At 24.9% G+C, this 15,718-nt stretch overlaps 1 protein-coding gene across 4 annotated transcripts in view; it reads right to left on the bottom strand.

The window, feature by feature from the left end:
• The window catches only part of LOC100212532 (titin), a 156,822-nt gene that overhangs the window by 31,330 nt on the left and 109,774 nt on the right, over nucleotides 1–15,718 (bottom strand). For all 4 annotated transcript variants that reach the window (XM_065798922.1, XM_065798920.1, XM_065798919.1 and 1 more), the window contains 6 exons: nucleotides 13,130–13,230; nucleotides 12,830–12,938; nucleotides 8,243–8,379; nucleotides 7,536–7,865; nucleotides 6,720–7,364; nucleotides 31–510 (listed from right to left, as the gene is read on the bottom strand). In XM_065798922.1, the coding sequence (XP_065654994.1) occupies nucleotides 31–510; nucleotides 6,720–7,364; nucleotides 7,536–7,865; nucleotides 8,243–8,379; nucleotides 12,830–12,938; nucleotides 13,130–13,230 (1,802 nt within the window). The remainder of the gene's footprint in view (nucleotides 1–30; nucleotides 511–6,719; nucleotides 7,365–7,535; nucleotides 7,866–8,242; nucleotides 8,380–12,829; nucleotides 12,939–13,129; nucleotides 13,231–15,718) is intronic.

The following is a 15,718-nucleotide window of genomic DNA, read 5'->3' as shown; positions in this document are numbered from 1 at the left end:
TTTATCAAATTGTAATAGTTAAAAACATACGTAGAACAAGTAAATCAGCAGAACAAGACGCCTCTCCATATATATTAGAAGCAATGCATGTAAGCAAAGCAGTGTCTATTAACTGAGCTTCAGAAAACAAAACTGAATGCAAGTTATCATCCGACAACAACGTTATATTAGGAGTATTTTTACTTATTTCCACTTCACCAAATAACCATTTTACTTTGAAAGGAGCGTTACAACTGATTTCTACATCAAAGCGGGCAAAGTTTCCTTGAATAACTTGTTGAGAAGTCAGTGGAGTTAGGAAAAGTGGAGCATTCTTAGATTGAACAGTATCTGTAAGATTATCTTTAAACTGCCCGCTTTTAGTAAATGTAGTGTTTTCTTCTACAGCACTTTCCAGTTCTTCTTCTTCTTCTTCCTCCCCATCTTCTTCTTCCTCCCCATCTTCTTCTTCCTCCTCATCCTCTCCTTTTATTTCTTCTTCATTTTCTTCTACCTCTTTATCATTAATTCCTGATATATTAAGTAAATTACAAATACTATTTTTGAGTATATGTATGCTTACATATATTTATAAATACATATATATAAATATTTATACACGCAAAAACATATATATACATATATAAATGTATATATATATGTATAAATAAATATATACACACATATATATATGTATGTATATATATATATATATGTACATATACAAATATATAAATATACATACATATATATATATATATATATATATATATATATATATATATATATATATATATATATATATATATATATATATATATATATATACACATATGCACATATATGCTTGTGTGCGTATGTGTATATATGTATATATAACTTTTCACCAACTTAGCAATATAGTGAACTCATTAAAAAAAATATAATATTGGTATATAAATATATATATATATATAAATAGATAAAACTATATATATAAGATATATATATATATATATATCTCCCAAATAAAACAAATGGAAAAAAACAAAGTACTAAGGAATAAAAATAATTTTTTACAAACAAATGTTTCGACTAAAAAAAAATATTATAACATTTTATACTTTAATTTCTAAAAAGGACTCATATTGAAAAAAGTTTTTATAAATGAAAATATATAAATATCAATTTGTGTTATTATAATCAATTACAATTATTATCCTGTATAAATATTCATTTCTTCAAAAGATAGTAAAACTTTCATATTGTCTGTTGTTCTCGCTCATTTTTCATTCTTGAAATTAACTGATTGTTATACTGCTATTAAGTTTTAAAATCTTTATTTATTTTACTATTTAAAACCATTCTTACTGTTATTTTACTATTATATATAATAAGGAAGTTTAAAGATAAGAAAGTTTAAAGATAAGAAAGTTTAAAGATAAGAAAGTTTAAAGCTAAGAAAGTTTAAAGATAAGAAAGATTCAAGATAAGAAAGTTTCAAGATAAGAAAGTTCAAAGAAAGTTTCAAAGTAAAAAAGTTTTAAGATAAGAAAGTTTCAAGATAAGAAAGTTTCAAGAAAAGAAAGGTTCAAAGTAAGAAAGTTTCAAGATAAGAAAGTTTCAAGACAAGAAAGTTTCAAGATAAGAAAGTTTCAAAGTAGGGAAGTTTCAAGATAAGAAAGTTTCAAGATAAGAAAGTTTTAAGGTAAGAAAGTTTAAAGATGATAAAGTTTCAAGGTAAGAAAGTTTCAAGACAAGAAAGTTTAAAGATAAGAAAGGTTCAAAGTAAGAAAGTTTCAAGATAAGAAAGTTTCAAGATAAGAAAGTTTCAAGATAAGAAAGTTTTAAGGTAAGAAAGTTTAAAGATAATAAAGTTTCAAGGTAAGAAAGTTTAAAGATAAGAAAGTTTTAAGATAAGAAAGTTTAAAGATAAGAAAGTTTCAAAGTAAGAAAGTTTCAAGGTAAGAAAGTTTCAAGATAAAAAAGTTTTAAGATAAGAAAGTTTCAAGATAAGAAAGTTTCAAGATAAGAAAGTTTCAAGATAAGAAAGTTTAAAGATAAGAAAGTTTCAAAGTAAGAAAGTTTCAAGATAAGAAAGTTTAAAGATAAGAAAGTTTCAAAGTAAGAAAGTTTCAAGGTAAGAAAGTTTAAAGATAATAAAGTTTCAAGGTAAGAAAGTTTAAAGATAAGAAAGTTTCAAGACAAGAAAGTTGAAAGATAAGAAAGTTTCAAAGTAAGAAAGTTTCAAGGTAAGAAAGTTTCAAGATAAGAAAGTTTCAAGATAAGAAAGTTTAAAGATAAGAAAGTTTCAAGATAAGAAAGATTCAAGATAAGAAAGTTTCAAAGTAAGAAAGTTTCAAGGTAAGAAAGTTTCAAGATAAGAAAGTTTCAAGATAAGAAAGTTTCAAAGTAAGAAAGTTTCAAGATAAAAAAGTTTAAAGGTAAGAATGTTTAAAGATAAGAAAGTTTCAAGATAAGAAAGTTGAAAGATAAGAAAGTTTCAAAGTAAGAAAGTTTCAAGGTAAGAAAGTTTCAAGATAAGAAAGTTTAAAGATAAGAAAGTTTAAAGATAAGAAAGTTTCAAGATAAGAAAGATTCAAGATAAGAAAGTTTCAAAGTAAGAAAGTTTCAAGGTAAGAAAGTTTCAAGATAAGAAAGTTTCAAGATAAGAAAGTTTCAAAGTAAGAAAGTTTCAAGATAAAAAAGTTTAAAGGTAAGAATGTTTAAAGATAAGAAAGTTTCAAGATAAGAAAGTTGAAAGATAAGAAAGTTTCAAAGTAAGAAAGTTTCAAGGTAAGAAAGTTTCAAGATAAGAAAGTTTAAAGATAAGAAAGTTTCAAAGTAAGAAAGTTTCAAGATAAGAAAGTTGAAAGATAAGAAAGTTTCAAAGTAAGAAAGTTTCAAGGTAAGAAAGTTTAAAGATAATAAAGTTTCAAGGTAAGAAAGTTTAAAGATAAGAAAGTTTCAAGACAAGAAAGTTGAAAGATAAGAAAGTTTCAAAGTAAGAAAGTTTCAAGATAAGAAAGTTTCAAGATAAGAAAGTTTAAAGATAAGAAAGTTTAAAGATAAGAAAGTTTCAAGATAAGAAAGATTCAAGATAAGAAAGTTTCAAAGTAAGAAAGTTTCAAGGTAAGAAAGTTTAAAGATAAGAAAGTTTCAAAGTAAGAAAGTTTCAAGGTAAGAAAGTTTAAAGATAATAAAGTTTCAAGGTAAGAAAGTTTAAAGATAAGAAAGTTTCAAGACAAGAAAGTTGAAAGATAAGAAAGTTTCAAAGTAAGAAAGTTTCAAGGTAAGAAAGTTTCAAGATAAGAAAGTTTCAAGATAAGAAAGTTTAAAGATAAGAAAGTTTCAAGATAAGAAAGATTCAAGATAAGAAAGTTTCAAAGTAAGAAAGTTTCAAGGTAAGAAAGTTTCAAGATAAGAAAGTTTCAAGATAAGAAAGTTTCAAAGTAAGAAAGTTTCAAGATAAAAAAGTTTAAAGGTAAGAATGTTTAAAGATAAGAAAGTTTCAAGATAAGAAAGTTGAAAGATAAGAAAGTTTCAAAGTAAGAAAGTTTCAAGGTAAGAAAGTTTCAAGATAAGAAAGTTTAAAGATAAGAAAGTTTAAAGATAAGAAAGTTTCAAGATAAGAAAGATTCAAGATAAGAAAGTTTCAAAGTAAGAAAGTTTCAAGGTAAGAAAGTTTCAAGATAAGAAAGTTTCAAGATAAGAAAGTTTCAAAGTAAGAAAGTTTCAAGATAAAAAAGTTTAAAGGTAAGAATGTTTAAAGATAAGAAAGTTTCAAGATAAGAAAGTTGAAAGATAAGAAAGTTTCAAAGTAAGAAAGTTTCAAGGTAAGAAAGTTTCAAGATAAGAAAGTTTTAAGATAAGAAAGTTTCAAAGTAAGAAAGTTTCAAGATAAGAAAGTTGAAAGATGAGAAAGTTTCAAAGTAAGAAAGTTTCAAGGTAAGAAAGTTTAAAGATAATAAAGTTTCAAGGTAAGAAAGTTTAAAGATAAGAAAGTTTCAAGACAAGAAAGTTGAAAGATAAGAAAGTTTCAAAGTAAGAAAGTTTCAAGATAAGAAAGTTTCAAGATAAGAAAGTTTAAAGATAAGAAAGTTTAAAGATAAGAAAGTTTCAAGATAAGAAAGATTCAAGATAAGAAAGTTTCAAAGTAAGAAAGTTTCAAAGTAAGAAAGTTTCAAGGTAAGAAAGTTTCAAGATAAGAAAGTTTCAAGATAAGAAAGTTTCAAAGTAAGAAAGTTTCAAGATAAAAAAGTTTAAAGGTAAGAATGTTTAAAGATAAGAAAGTTTCAAGATAAGAAAGTTGAAAGATAAGAAAGTTTCAAAGTAAGAAAGTTTCAAGGTAAGAAAGTTTCAAGATAAGAAAGTTTAAAGATAAGAAAGTTTCAAAGTAAGAAAGTTTCAAGATAAGAAAGTTGAAAGATAAGAAAGTTTCAAAGTAAGAAAGTTTCAAGATAAGAAAGTTTAAAGATAAGAAAGTTTCAAGATAAGAAAGATTCAAGATAAGAAAGTTTAAAGATAAGAAAGTTTCAAGATAAGAAAGATTCAAGATAAGAAAGTTTCAAAGTAAGAAAGTTTCAAGGTAAGAAAGTTTCAAGATAAGAAAGTTGAAAGATAAGAAAGTTTCAAAGTAAGAAAGTTTCAAGGTAAGAAAGTTTCAAGATAAGAAAGTTTAAAGATAAGAAAGTTTCAAGATAAGAAAGTTTCAAGATAAGAAAGATTCAAGATAAGAAAGTTTCAAAGTAAGAAAGTTTCAAGGTAAGAAAGTTTCAAGATAAGAAAGTTTCAAAGTAAGGAAGTTTCAAGATAAGAAAGTTTCAAAGTAAGAAAGTTTCAAGGTAAGAAAGTTTCAAGATAAGAAAGTTTCAAAGTAAGAAAGTTTCAAGGTAAGAAAGTTTCAAGATAAGAAAGTTTCAAGATAAGAAAGTTTAAAGATAAGAAAGTTTCAAGATAAGAAAGATTCAAGATAAGAAAGTTTCAAAGTAAGAAAGTTTCAAGGTAAGAAAGTTTCAAGATAAGAAAGTTTCAAGATAAGAAAGTTTCAAAGTAAGAAAGTTTCAAGATAAAAAAGTTTAAAGGTAAGAATGTTTAAAGATAAGAAAGTTTCAAGATAAGAAAGTTGAAAGATAAGAAAGTTTCAAAGTAAGAAAGTTTCAAGGTAAGAAAGTTTCAAGATAAGAAAGTTTAAAGATAAGAAAGTTTAAAGATAAGAAAGTTTCAAGATAAGAAAGATTCAAGATAAGAAAGTTTCAAAGTAAGAAAGTTTCAAGGTAAGAAAGTTTCAAGATAAGAAAGTTTCAAGATAAGAAAGTTTCAAAGTAAGAAAGTTTCAAGATAAAAAAGTTTAAAGGTAAGAATGTTTAAAGATAAGAAAGTTTCAAGATAAGAAAGTTGAAAGATAAGAAAGTTTCAAAGTAAGAAAGTTTCAAGGTAAGAAAGTTTAAAGATAATAAAGTTTCAAGGTAAGAAAGTTTAAAGATAAGAAAGTTTCAAGACAAGAAAGTTGAAAGATAAGAAAGTTTCAAAGTAAGAAAGTTTCAAGATAAGAAAGTTTCAAGATAAGAAAGTTTAAAGATAAGAAAGTTTAAAGATAAGAAAGTTTCAAGATAAGAAAGATTCAAGATAAGAAAGTTTCAAAGTAAGAAAGTTTCAAGGTAAGAAAGTTTCAAGATAAGAAAGTTGAAAGATAAGAAAGTTTCAAAGTAAGAAAGTTTCAAGGTAAGAAAGTTTCAAGATAAGAAAGTTTAAAGATAAGAAAGTTTAAAGATAAGAAAGTTTCAAGATAAGAAAGATTCAAGATAAGAAAGTTTCAAAGTAAGAAAGTTTCAAGGTAAGAAAGTTTCAAGATAAGAAAGTTTCAAGATAAGAAAGTTTCAAAGTAAGAAAGTTTCAAGATAAGAAAGTTTCAAAGTAAGAAAGTTTCAAGGTAAGAAAGTTTCAAGATAAGAAAGTTTCAAGATAAGAAAGTTTCAAGTAAGAAAGTTTCAAGATAAGAAAGTTTAAAGGTAATAATGTTTAAAGATAAGAAAGTTTCAAGATAAGAAAGTTTCAAAGTAAGAAAGTTTAAAGATAAGGAAGTTTAAAGATAAGAAAGTTTCAAAGTAAGAAAGTTTCAAGATAAGAAAGTTTCAAAGTAAGGAAGTTTCAAGATAAGAAAGTTTCAAAGTAAGAAAGTTTCAAGATAAGAAAGTTTTAAAGTAAGAAAGTTTTAAGGTAAAAAAGTTTAAAGATAATAAAGTTTCAAGATAAGAAAGTTTCAGAGTAAGAAAGTTTAAAGATAAGAAAGTTTCAAGATAAGAAAGTTTCAAAGTAAGAAAGTTTAAAGGTAAGTTTCAAGATAAGAAAGTTTCATAGTAAGGAAGTTTAAAGATAAGAAAGATTCAAAGTAAGAAAGTTTCAAAGTAAGGAAGTTTAAAGATAAGAAAGTTTAAAGCTAAGAAAGTTTAAAGATAAGAAAGTTTGCAATGAACCTCTGTGCCAAACTGAACTCCTTAAAAATTTAAGGACTGAAAATATACAAAAATGTATTTAACATTGTATGCAATCATGCTGTATTTAGAAACACGCGAAGCTTGAATATTTAGCAGCTTCAGTACATAACATCATGAGAGTTTAAGCATGCAGCACTTACATTACACTTACAGCAAGTCTACTTAAAATAAGTAAAAAATATTTTTCCAAAACAAAGTGTTCGAATTAAAGCGGATATTTAAAAAATTAAAAAAGATTAAATAGTTTACTTTCAAAAATCATACCTTCGATAAGCAACTCACAAACAGATTCAGACATTCCAAAATCATTAATTGCAGTAACTTTAACTTCTCCTTCTTCAGCATGTGTCAAAGAGCCAATAATAAGACTATAAATTCCATCACTTTCTATCAATTGAATTCTTTTTGAATGTGATACAACTTGACCATTAATAAACCATTTGACAATATTTGCATCAAATATTTCTGTTTCAATAACAACCTCTTCACCAATCTGTTTAGAACAATCTCTTAATTGTTTTATAGTTGGAGGCTTTTCTAAATCAATATTATTAGGTTCTTGATTAATGCTATCAATGTATACTATAGTTTGACTCTCAACAACGCTAAATTCATTAGATACCACACATTTGTAGCTACCTTCATCTTCAAGCAATGTTGCTGGTATTAATAATGTGTGAATTTCTCCATTGGAAGATAAGTGAATATCTTCATTAGCAATAAGCTTCATATTGTTATAGTACCAGAATGAAGATAAAGGCATAATGCCATTATATTCTGTCTCAATTTCTAGTTTTAAGGGATCTCCTTCATTAATGATATACTGATTTTCAAGCTGTTTTATCAAATGAATTTTGTGATTATCAACTTGATCTTCATCACTTTCTTCTTCTGAATCATCATCCGAAGCTGAAAAATTAGTTACAAAAATTAAAATGAAAAAATCTCAAAAGTGTGTGTTATTATAAGATGTATCATACTATAGAAAAAATTTTACACTAAAAATATTTACAATAAATAAACTTTTAAAAAGATTAGTCATAAAACAGAAAGCTTTGCATAATAAAACATAATACTTACAATATATAGAAAGTGCTACATCAATCATGGTCTCTCCAAAATCATTGCGTATGTGACACTCATATAATCCTTCATCATTTTCAACCAAATTCTTTATTTGTAAAAAAAAAGATTTTCCCTTATCCCATATTTTGATTCTACCTGATGAAAACAAAAAGTTGCCATCTTTTTTCCAAGAAACAATATTGTCACCTCTGTCTTTCAAAGTCATATGAAATTCAGCTACATCACCAACCTTTAGTTCCATATCTTCTGGTTTTTTTACAACTTCTGGTTTTGAATGGTGAGGGGAATCACGTGGTGTAGCTGGCATGACGACTACATCAATACCTATAAATAAAGCATAATAATTTTATATTTATCTTGTTTTATATAAATAATAAATTATTATTTTTCAACATCTTCATTTCCAACAAGTCTGCAAGAAGCCACTATTAGAGTTGGAAGTTACTAGAAGAGAAAAGATGAAACTTATAGAGCAAGATAATGATTGACAGACAAATTGACACGAATGAGGAAAACAAGATAAAGAAAGCGAATTCTTAAATTTTTGGAATACTTAGGAACAGTACTCCAAAAGGATGAGACATAATTGAATGACAAGTAACACAAGTATCAATTTTAGTAAATAGAACAAGAGATGCTAGCACTTTAGAGCAGTGCCCATTATAACATTTGTAGAAAAGAATCTTATCAAATATAATTACCAGAGCTTTTAAACTGATGTCTCAATACTTCTCTATTTAAACCTTGGTGTATCTCTTTAATTGCAAGAAACTTCATACCAGAAGAATCATTTAAGTTGATTTGAGCTACTTCATCATCTTCATCAAAGAACTCTTCTCTATAAAATATTACAATATATATATATATATATATATATATATATATATATATATATATATACATATTTATATATACATATATATATATATATATATATATATATATATATATATATATATATATATATATATATATACACACACACACACGCACATATATATATATATATATGTTATTACCCTGATCTTTAAGAACATTGAGCACTCTATATGTATAATACACTAACATAATTATATATATATATATATATTTTTATATATATATATATATATATACACATATACACTGTTATATATATATATATATATATATATATTTATATATATATATATATATGTATATATATACAATGGTATATATATATATACACATATACAATGGTATATATATATATATATATATATATATATATACATACATATATATATATATACAATGGTATATATATATAAAAATAGTATATATATATATATATAAATATGTATATATATATATACATATTTATATATACATATATATATATATATATATATATATACACACACACACGCACATATATATATATATATGTTATTACCCTGTTCTTTAAGAACATTGAGCACTCTATTTGTATAATACACTAACATAATTATATATATATATATATATATATAATTATGGTATATATATATATATATATATATATTTATATATATATATATATATATATATATATATATGTATATATATACAATGGTATATATATATATATACACATATACAATGGTATATATATATATATATACATACATATATATATATATATATACAATGGTATATATATATATACACATATACAATAATATATATATACACATATGCAATGGTATATGTATATATATATATATATATATATATATATATATACAATGGTATATATATATACAATTAGTTAGTAGTTAGTAGTAAACGCTGTAACTGGCAGAGCCAGTGACTGTGTTATCAGGCACACTTTGACAGCCGAATTAATTGATTGCTGCTTATCCAGCAATCAATTGCTGCTTTAATGCTGTTGACTGAAGGCGATTTAACAACTTCTTCTGGCAGAGAGTTCCATACATTCGCTACTAGATTAAAAAAGAAGTTTTCTCTGTGCTTATGTTTTGTCATTTCCTTAAAATATTTAAAGCAGTGACCTCTCGTATTATTAACTATTGGAAAATGATTGCCTTTTTCTAATTTGTCGATATTATTCATAATTTTATACATTTGTATTAGATCTCCTCTTTGTCTCCTTTCCACTAGAGTAGTTAGGTTTAATTTTTCAAGTCTTTTTGTATAATTTGTATAGGAAAGATTTCTGATTGATGATACTAGTTTAGTAGCTTTGTGCTGGATTTTTTCGATATAGTCACAATCAGATTTATAATATGGAGACCATACCGGAACTGCAAACTCTAGTAATGGGCAAATAAAAGTAATATAAAGCAAACGAATTAATTTATAATCGAAACAAGCAAATGACTTTTTAATACTACCAAGCATTTGATTTGCTTTGTTAGAAGCATTAATCACTTGATTTTTCCATTTTAAATTTGTATTAAAAAGCACTTTAAGATCTCTTTCTGTATCTGACTCTTTCAGTTGAATACTGTTTAAATTATGTAAATATTTTTTGTTATTATGACTATAATGCATAACTACACATTTTGATATGTTAAACAAAAGAAGCCAAGTTTGAGACCATTTGTAGACAATATCTAGATCATTTTGAAGATTAGTAGCGCATTGTTCTGAAGAAAATTGAGAAAGCACTTTTGCATCATCGGCATATAGTTTGGTTACATTATGCAATTTTTTTGGAAGGTCGTTAATGTATAAAGTAAATAAAAGTGCTGCAATTACAGACCCTTGCAGTACACCACTAAAAGTATTGACCCAGTCAGAAATGATTTCACCTTGAACAACTCTTTGTCTTCTGTTTTCTAAAAAGGCTTTGATCCATTTAAGTATCAGACCATCAAAGTCGTATGCATTTAGTTTGGCTAACAGTCTTTTGTGTGAAATGGTGTTGAAGGCTTTAGCAAAATCTAACAAAATTACATTAACTAGAATACCAACATCTAAGCTTAATGAAATGTAGTCAATGCTTTCTAAAAGGTTAGTGGTACATGATTTGTTTCTAACGAAACCATGTTGCGCATTTGCTAGTAGATTATTTTTATACAGGTACTCTTCCATTTTAGCTCTAATTATACTTTCCATAATTTTACATAGAATAGAAGTCAATGAGACTGGACAATAGTTCCTGGGAAGAGTCTTATCACCTTTTTTGAATAGAGGTGTTACATTTGCTGATTTAAATTGAACTGGAAGCTGACTATTAGTTAAAGATGCCCTAATAATTAATGTTAGAGGCATAGCAAATGCTTCCGCACAGTTTTTTAGAAGAAATGGATGCATATTATCAGGACTACATGCTTTATTTTGATTAAGATTTTTAAGTTTATCTAATATCATTTCGTAGCTGATATCATTTGGATCTAGATTAAGAAACTTTAAATTATTCTCATTAAATTCAACTGCGAAATATGGAAGTTCCCCTTCTTTAATTACGAAAACATCTTGGAAACATTTATTGAGTAGATTAGCTATCTCTCTAGGTTCTTTAGTTATATCACCATTAGCTGTTTTTAATGTTCTGATTGATTCTTTGATTAGTTGTTGGCTTTTTAGGTATTTATACAGAAGCTTCGGGTTCGTTTTGGATCTTTTAACTAAAACATTTTCATATGCAAGACGAGCTATTTTAATTTCTTTTTTCACTAACTTGAAAGTCAGTTTGTACTATTTAGACAGAGTAAGATCTCTCCATTTACAAGCACAATTCAGTTATCTAAGATTTTGCTTTTTTTTAATTAGAGTTTTAAGATCATTTTTGATCTATGGAGCAATTTGTTTTTTTATTCTAGATACGTCAAGCACTGGAATGAATTGATTACATGATACATTTGAAAAGTGAATTAGATTGTCATACATTTCCTGAACAGATAAAGTTTCAAACAGCATTACCCAATCAATATTTGTAATAAAGTCAGAAATTTTATTGGTGTCAGCCATTTTGTAATTAAATTTTATGTAACTGTGCGATAAGTTATTAACCATACTTTTAATAATAAAATCAAAAAAGATGACCAAATGACCTTTATTTATGTTACCAAGGACAGATCTTGGATCAATAGCGCAGATGCTTCCCGACTGAGTTGTGAAGATTAGATCAAGAGTGTTAGTGGCAGAATTATTTGACATTTGAAAAGTCGGAACATTTACATGTTGATACAGATAGGTTCTGGTAAGAGTTTCACAAAAGTTATGCTCGATACCATTTTCATTTTTAATGTTTGTAATGTATCCATTTGACCATACAACTGACGGGAAATTAAAGTCTCCTGTAATAAGTAAGTCTTTGTATCCTTTTATATCAATATAGTCTTTAGTCTTTTTGAAAACCAAATCCAAGTCGTTCATGTCAACAAAATCGTTGGGTCTGTAGATACAACCAACTAAATACTTGTTGTTTTCAAAGTACACTGTAGCCCAAATTTGTTCAATTTTACTTAAGTTAAAAACAGCATCGTTTAGCTCTAATGATTTAATAGTTTCAGTAATATATAGACACACAATACCACCTCTGCGCCCATCATTTCTGTCTCTTCTATATAGATTATAGCCATTTAGATTTACAATCGAAATGCTTTTGATTTGTAACCTTCTTTCTCTCTCAAATTTTTTGCTGCTAGAAGAAGTGGATTTCTTAACGAAACATATATATATATATATATATATATATATATATATATATATATATATATATATATATATATATATATATATATATATATATATATATATATATATATATATATATATATATATATATAAATTATGTTAGTGTATTATACAATAGAGTGCTCAATGTTCTTACAGAAAAAGGTTATAACATATATATATATATATATATACATATGTATATATAAATATATATATATATATATATATATATATATACACAATGGTATATATATATATACATATATAAAATGGTATATATATATATATATATATATATATATATATATATATATATATATATATATACAATGGTATATATATACATATATACAATGGTATATATATACATATATACATTGGTATATATATATACATATATACAATGGTATGTATATATATATATATATATATATATATATATATATATATATATATATATATATATATATATATATATATATATATATGTATATATATACCATTGTTTGGCCATCCTTAACTTTTCCATAAAATATAAAACATTACGTGTTTTTAAAAAAAGTTAATATAGAAGTCTAGAAAAAGTTTAATAACCATTGAGTACTTTTGACAAAAAAGTTTTAGCTTGCAAGTCTTACTTTTCTTTTGGTGAGTTACAAGCAATTTTGACATCATTGGCAACAATTTCATTTTCCACCACCACATCCTTTTCGCTTATAGAAGTTGCTGGAACAACTTTGGCTGGAACTTTAAAGTTTAAAAATTAAATTCATTTTACAAGATAAGTACTAAACAAAATTAAGGAAATTTTAGTTAAATAATCAAGCACTCAACAATAATAGTAAGTAAGAATAAGGCTTTTTTCAAGCAGCAAATTTAAAAAAAAAATTTAAAATATTATGTTGTTAAAAAGCTTAATATTCTGGTTATTATAAAACCTTTTTCACATTCTTTAACTTTTGAATCTTTTGTTTCAATATCTTCTATTTCAAAATCTTTTTTAATTTTAAAAGAAGGTAGTTTTGATGGTTGAACTTTGCTATAAAAATTAACAAAAGAAATTTGAATTAAAACTTAAAATATAAAACTTGCTTTGTTGCTTAAATGACAACAATAGTTTGATTTAAAAAGATCTTAATTGCTTTAAAACATCTTATTTGCTTTAACAGTTGCATATTAAATTAGTTCCTATAAATATAAAGCTCAAATAAAACCTGAAAACCTGAAAACAGGAAAAAAGAGAATAATCTTTTGCTTATAAAAATTTCTTTTATTTCATTTTTATCTCTTTTATATCATTTTTATCTCTTTTATATCTCTTTTATACCATTTATACCATTTTAATTTTTAAAATGTAAATTTTAATGAGACATTTTTCAGAAAAAAGTAATAAAAATTATAACAAAAGTAATAGAACTTGTAATAAAAAAACATAATTTTATTGTTGCATATATCTGATATTATTGTTTTATATATCTGATGATATCTTACAAGGTATCCATGTTAACAATATTATTCAGTAAGAAATTTCTATTAATCTATGCACTAAAGCCCCTACAGCTATTTCAGTTTGTGACAATACCTTTGAATTACAAGTAATATTGGAAAATATTTTTAAAACTGTATATACATTATAATACAATAGCAAATTTACAAAGTCTTTACAAATTTACAAAAAATAATGAAAAAAGTAGAAATATGGAAAGCCCTGTTTTTGGAATTATGCCTCTATGATATTAGCAAATGAAGCTGTAAAAAGAAGAGTTTGAAAGCAAGCAGCATGTAAAACTTATGGCATTCGAAGATGGTCACTACAGATTCGACTTTCTAGAAAAACAGAAATGGGAGCCAACCTGAGCATCTAACAATTCTAAATGATGAAGAAAAAAATAAAATAATTGATTTTGCTGCACAACCTTTATTTTGTAATGTTTGCAGCTTTAAGAATTTGGTCAATCTCAAGTTTCAAAATATTCTGAAAACTTTTTTATGAAACATAAAAAATCATTCAAGAATGAAACACCTGAAAAATGGTGGCATTGGATGTGCAAAAGACATAAATCCTTAATTTATGTCAACCAGAGGGTACAGCTGCTGTCAGACATCAGTATTTGAATACTTTTAAAGTTACAAAATATTTTTCTGTTTTTAAAAATGTGTTAATAGAAAAATATTTAATTAACCACAAAACATTTAGAGACTGGTATGCAGTTTAATTATTGCCTTAGTAAAAATAGTTGCTTAAAAAAGAGAAAAGTATCTACATAGTCGTATATCCAGTAATCAGGAAACAATCACTGTAATATCTTTTGTCGATGCAATGGGTAACTCTTTTCCACCACACTTTATAAAAAACAAAGGACCTCTCCAAAACTTTTAAATTGAAAATGCCCCTGAAGGAATTACATGGAGTCTTCCAGAATGTTATTGGACAAAGCAGGATATTGTGTTTGTCTGGTTTACATAATCAAAATTTGGTATTAACAAACATTAATAACTTATTTTTGATGGTAATGATTCACAGAACTTTATTGAGCATTTAGAAGTGGTTATGGCAAAAAAAATACATATTTAAAATAAAAAATATATAAAATATACACAGTAGCCTGCACACACATCCAACTAATAATAAAATAGAAAATTCACATTTTTATCTTATCACTTATTAAATTTTTTTAAATATTTTTGGTGATTCATCAATAAATATTTTTGGTGATTCATCAATAAAAACTCATAAGAAATAAACGATCAAATTAATAAACGTTGATTTATGTCAAAAACTAAATTACAGGAAGTCATAAATATCTTTAACATTGCAGCTACAATAAAGTTTCAGATATTTGTGGAATATGTTGACACTATTATAAAAACATTTCTTTAGAAATGAAAATCGAAATACATTAGCATCAATTGAAAATAATACAATTGAAATTGAAATCAGCTACAGTTGCATAAAAAATGAGGAAAGAATTATAAAAGGTTACAAAAGGTGTATATGTATATATATATATATATATATATATATATATATATATATATATATATATATATATATATATATATATATATATATGCATATACATATATGTACATAAATATACAAAAATATAATAATGTAAAACTAGTCAAAAAGAAAAATTTTTTAAATCTGTTGAAATAATTAACCAAGTTCTTAGCACAATTACTTACAAAAGAAAAAAAAGAAAAAAAGGAAGCTTATAGATATTTTACATCTTAATCAACTTGTGAAAAAAACAAACAAATAAAACCCTTTCTTCCTACCCAAACCTACATAACCATTAACAACATTAACTAACCGAACCTAATGAAACCATTGAAAACAGTAGGACCAACTATTGCTGCCAATATGTGCAAAAAAAAAAAAAAACTGAAAATACAAACAAACATTTTTAAAGCAGATTTAAAAAGTACAAAAAAAAAACTTTTATGATATTTTAAAAATATTTATATGTGTTCTTGCTTCCTATTATGTCCCCTATTACATGTATACGACCTAAAAGCAGGAT

The sequence above is a fragment of the Hydra vulgaris genome, chromosome 06 (genome assembly GCF_038396675.1).
Source record: "Hydra vulgaris chromosome 06, alternate assembly HydraT2T_AEP".
Lineage (NCBI taxonomy): Eukaryota > Metazoa > Cnidaria > Hydrozoa > Anthoathecata > Hydridae > Hydra > Hydra vulgaris.
Note: the sequence above shows the minus strand (reverse complement) of the source record. Positions and strands in the feature narration are given on the sequence as shown.